Source organism: Benincasa hispida, chromosome 3 (genome assembly GCF_009727055.1).
Source record: "Benincasa hispida cultivar B227 chromosome 3, ASM972705v1, whole genome shotgun sequence".
NCBI lineage: Eukaryota > Viridiplantae > Streptophyta > Magnoliopsida > Cucurbitales > Cucurbitaceae > Benincasa > Benincasa hispida.
In genome coordinates, this window is record NC_052351.1 from 30312787 (window position 1) to 30316396 (window position 3610).

At 28.0% G+C, this 3610-nt stretch overlaps 1 protein-coding gene across 1 annotated transcript; it reads right to left on the minus strand.

The window, feature by feature from the left end:
- Positions 1-227: 227 nt before the first annotated feature.
- Positions 228-2965, minus strand: LOC120074184 (probable WRKY transcription factor 75). The gene is made up of 3 exons (XM_039027211.1): positions 2727-2965; positions 2398-2562; positions 228-662 (listed from the first exon to the last, which is right to left on the minus strand). The coding sequence occupies exons 1-3, from the start codon at positions 2879-2881 to the stop codon at positions 446-448; spliced, it is 537 nt and encodes a 178-aa protein (XP_038883139.1). The 5' UTR covers positions 2882-2965; the 3' UTR covers positions 228-445.
- Between the last annotated feature and the right edge of the window lie 645 nt (positions 2966-3610).

Below are 3610 nucleotides of genomic sequence, written 5' to 3' on the forward strand. Positions count from 1 at the left end.
TAAAGATAAATATTTGCCAAATTTGATTTAGGAAAAGTGATAATCCCCCAATTTTGAGGTAGGTATATACTAAATTGATTTCATTTCTTAATGTTAGTAAACATTACAATAACATCAAAGATATGATGAAAAATCCATTAAGCCAAATATTTATAGCTAGCTAATACACATCCATTTTTAAATTAACTTCATGTCATAGCGCTTGAAAAAATAGATTAAACATGGTTATTGGTGCTATAATATAGTCATAAAGTATATTTTTAAGCCAATAATACAATATAAAAGTATACAAATAGAGAGATTGTTATAATTAAGTACATGATAAGTAAAAAGAAAAAGAATATATAAACATAGAATCACCTCCAACATCATTACTTAACATTATTGGAATAATGTATATATTTTCTTTTCCCCCTTCTAAGGAAAAAAATGGAGAAAGTGAAACTTAATGGGTAGTAGTAGAAGAGTAGGGAGGAGAAGAGGTATTAGGGCAAAGGGGATGATGAGGATGAAATAATATTGGATCATTGCAATACATCAAAAAAGGGCTCTCATGGTTGTGAACTCCTTCATATGTTGTTATAACATAGCTTGAATCATCTCTATCTCTTTCTACTCTCTTTTTCACAACACACCCTCCACTTGAGCATTTGTAGTAATTCCTAACAAAATTTAGGATCACATCAAGATAATAAATTTAATTTCCACATATTGTTAGGTAATTGATAAATAAAGGTAAATAGAAAAGCGTAAATGGTAAAGAATCAACGTATATATAGATTTATGTGGTTCACCAACAGTGTGTTAGTTATGTCCCACGAGATAGGGGGATAACAATTTTATTAGAGAAAATTATTCCCAAAATTGCAAAATAGATGCACTTTTAAGGTTAGAAAGCTTCTCAGAATTGTTATAAGCTCATGCATGTGAAGGATCCCTTAGAACTCAAGGATACAGTTGTATTTGGACAACCTATAGAAGAGATAAATGTGAAAGATCTCTTAACATATCCACTAAATTATAGACCGTTCGATTATTTCACACGCCTAGTTATGTATGTCTATAAATTTATAATTTGAAGTGGTTGGGAAGGATTTCCTACATTCGTATGTCCTATGACCTTTTAAATGAGGGTATATATTTTAACCTATTAATAGGTTGAATTATAAAAATAAAATGAATTAATTAATAAGTAGTCTCTCTTTTTCTTTTTTAGCATTACAATATGTAGGGTCGAAGATTCGAATTCATGATGTTTTGATCGAGAGAGTATACTCTTTATGTTAGTTGAATTATGTCTACATTAAACATGTACTATTCTTTAAATAAAAATAAGATCCTGTGTAAAAGATAACAAACTAGCTAGGTTGAGAAAGGATATTAATCTGAGGTTAATTTCTTGATTACCCTTATCCAAATTATGATTAATTTGAAAAGGTAAAGTATATTAATTGTTTTGAATTTGCATCTTATTAAATGTAATTAAACGCATCAAATTAAAAAGCAAATTGTCATCTATCACATTAGATAAGGACCCTAATCACTCATTCATATCTCTCAACAATATATTGTCGCATACGAGAGAGAGAGAAATAAACTTTGTGATGTTTATTCCCATTTGGGCAAATTGGCAATTTGGTGGGCTAAAGGGCATAATGAAATGATTTAAAAAGAAAAAAAAAGGTTACTAATGGAATATTGTGTATAAATATTGGAGTTTAATTTACCCACTGCTTGATCTCTAATTATCAGCTTCGTCACATTCAACTTTTTCCCACCCACAATAAAATGCTTTTTATCTCAATCTTAAATCTCAATATTCTACCGCCTCTCTTTCCCTTTTTCCCTACAAACACCTCACCAAACTCATTATTTAACTAACATAGAACTTATATTATCAAATTAAATATAATATAATAAAATAAAATAAAATAATATAATGAAGATGAAATAAAATAAAATTATATTCACTAACATTATTTTGTGAATAATCTTATGAGTAAATTAAAAATCTTTAATACTAAAAGAACATCATTCAATTGACATGAAAAATGTATGATCAATCTCGATGTTACGTATTCTATAAAATATCTTAACAAAATAATGAAGACTCATTTAGTAATCATTTAGTTTCTAAATAGTCTATAACCATTAATTTCACATCTAAATTTTTTGCTTTTTAGTTTACTTTTTAACATTGTTTTCAAGAAGAAAGTCAAATTTTGAAACTTAAAAAAATAGTTTTTAAAAACTTATTTTTTTAAAAAAATAGGTTAAGAATACCACTTTTGTAACTAAGTAATATGTAAATCATGGTAAAAAATTAGAAAGAAATATATTTAATTTTAAGAAATAAAATTTAAAGACGAAATAGTTACCAAACGATTGAATAATTACCTGAAATGAGGGCTATTCTTGACGGATTTTTTGCCATACTTTCTCCATTTGAAGCCATCATCCAATATTTCCAATTCCGACTTTGTTATAAATGCAACCCTATTATTGCACCCACCTCCTCTCTCTTTTTTTCTCTCCACACCCTTCGCTTCACACCACCCATCTCTGCAAAAACACACACATTAACTATTTTTATCATTTTCCATTTACTAACAAATAAAATTGATTGAATATAAATATAAATATATATATATATATATATATATGCATGGTTTTTTATTAATTGATTAACTAAATATATAAATTAAAAGCTGTTTGATATCACTTGCATGGTATTATTGTCGATTGACGTTGCTTCCATGGCTTCAAGGTGGAAATCGGGTGTCGGGTAACCTGAGAAATTGAGAAAATCCATGGATGAAGAAGATGAGTCTTGAAATTGATGGTTGTCAAAGAAGAAGCTAAGGTTTTGAGGGGAGTTCATGGCTAGCTATAGGAAAGTAAATGCTTAGAAGAGGAGAAAAATGGGGGAGCAAAGTGATAGAGAGTCAATTGTTGGATTTGTTTTGCTATAATTAAACATTTATATAAAGTTTTTTCTTTTAATAAAAACGAATTAATTTCCTTCTTCCCTTTTGAATATTGACTCTTTCCCACTCACCTTCCTCTCAATTTGTTACTGTCTGCTAAGAAGGTTCCTTGACTCGTGTCAATGCGTTAGGGGTGATGATGTCATCAATGTGATGTCACTTTGTGTTCCAAAGTGGGTTCCCCTAATGCATTTTTCTTCCATATATTTTTTTATCTAATAAATTTAAAGATAATGTTGTTAGTTTCGAATACAAATCATTATTTAGAAGCTTACGCGCAAGCCCTTGTTTATAAATACTTGTACCAATTCAAAATGGAAAATTGCATTGAGTAGCAAAAAAATACACAAAGGTATTTACAAATATATCAATGGTTTTCTAAAATTACAAATATAACAAAAAATTTAAATAAGACTCCCTATTTTTTATTTGATTTTACCGTCACTTGTATATCAGAAGGTATATCTGGTATACTTTATATTTTGATACAACAATCAACTGATATACATTATATTTGGTATATCAATCAATTGATATATTTTATTTAAAGAATATTATTTATATAACTGATATATCATGACTTTAATTGTGTTATGATTAACGTTTTTTGTTCGATTATGATG

What these genes read in the sequence shown, in the direction of transcription:
- LOC120074184 (XM_039027211.1), bottom strand. Translation starts at nt 2,881, where the DNA reads ATGAACTCCCCTCAAAACCTTAGCTTCTTCTTTGACAACCATCAATTT. An exon ending in TCAATCGACAATAATACCAT is followed by an intron (nt 2,563 to 2,726) that starts GCAAGTGATATC and finishes GTGTTTTTGCAG; the next exon opens with AGATGGGTGGTGTGAAGCGA. An exon ending in AAGAATAGCCCTCATTTCAG is followed by an intron (nt 663 to 2,397) that starts GTAATTATTCAA and finishes AAATTTTGTTAG; the next exon opens with GAATTACTACAAATGCTCAA.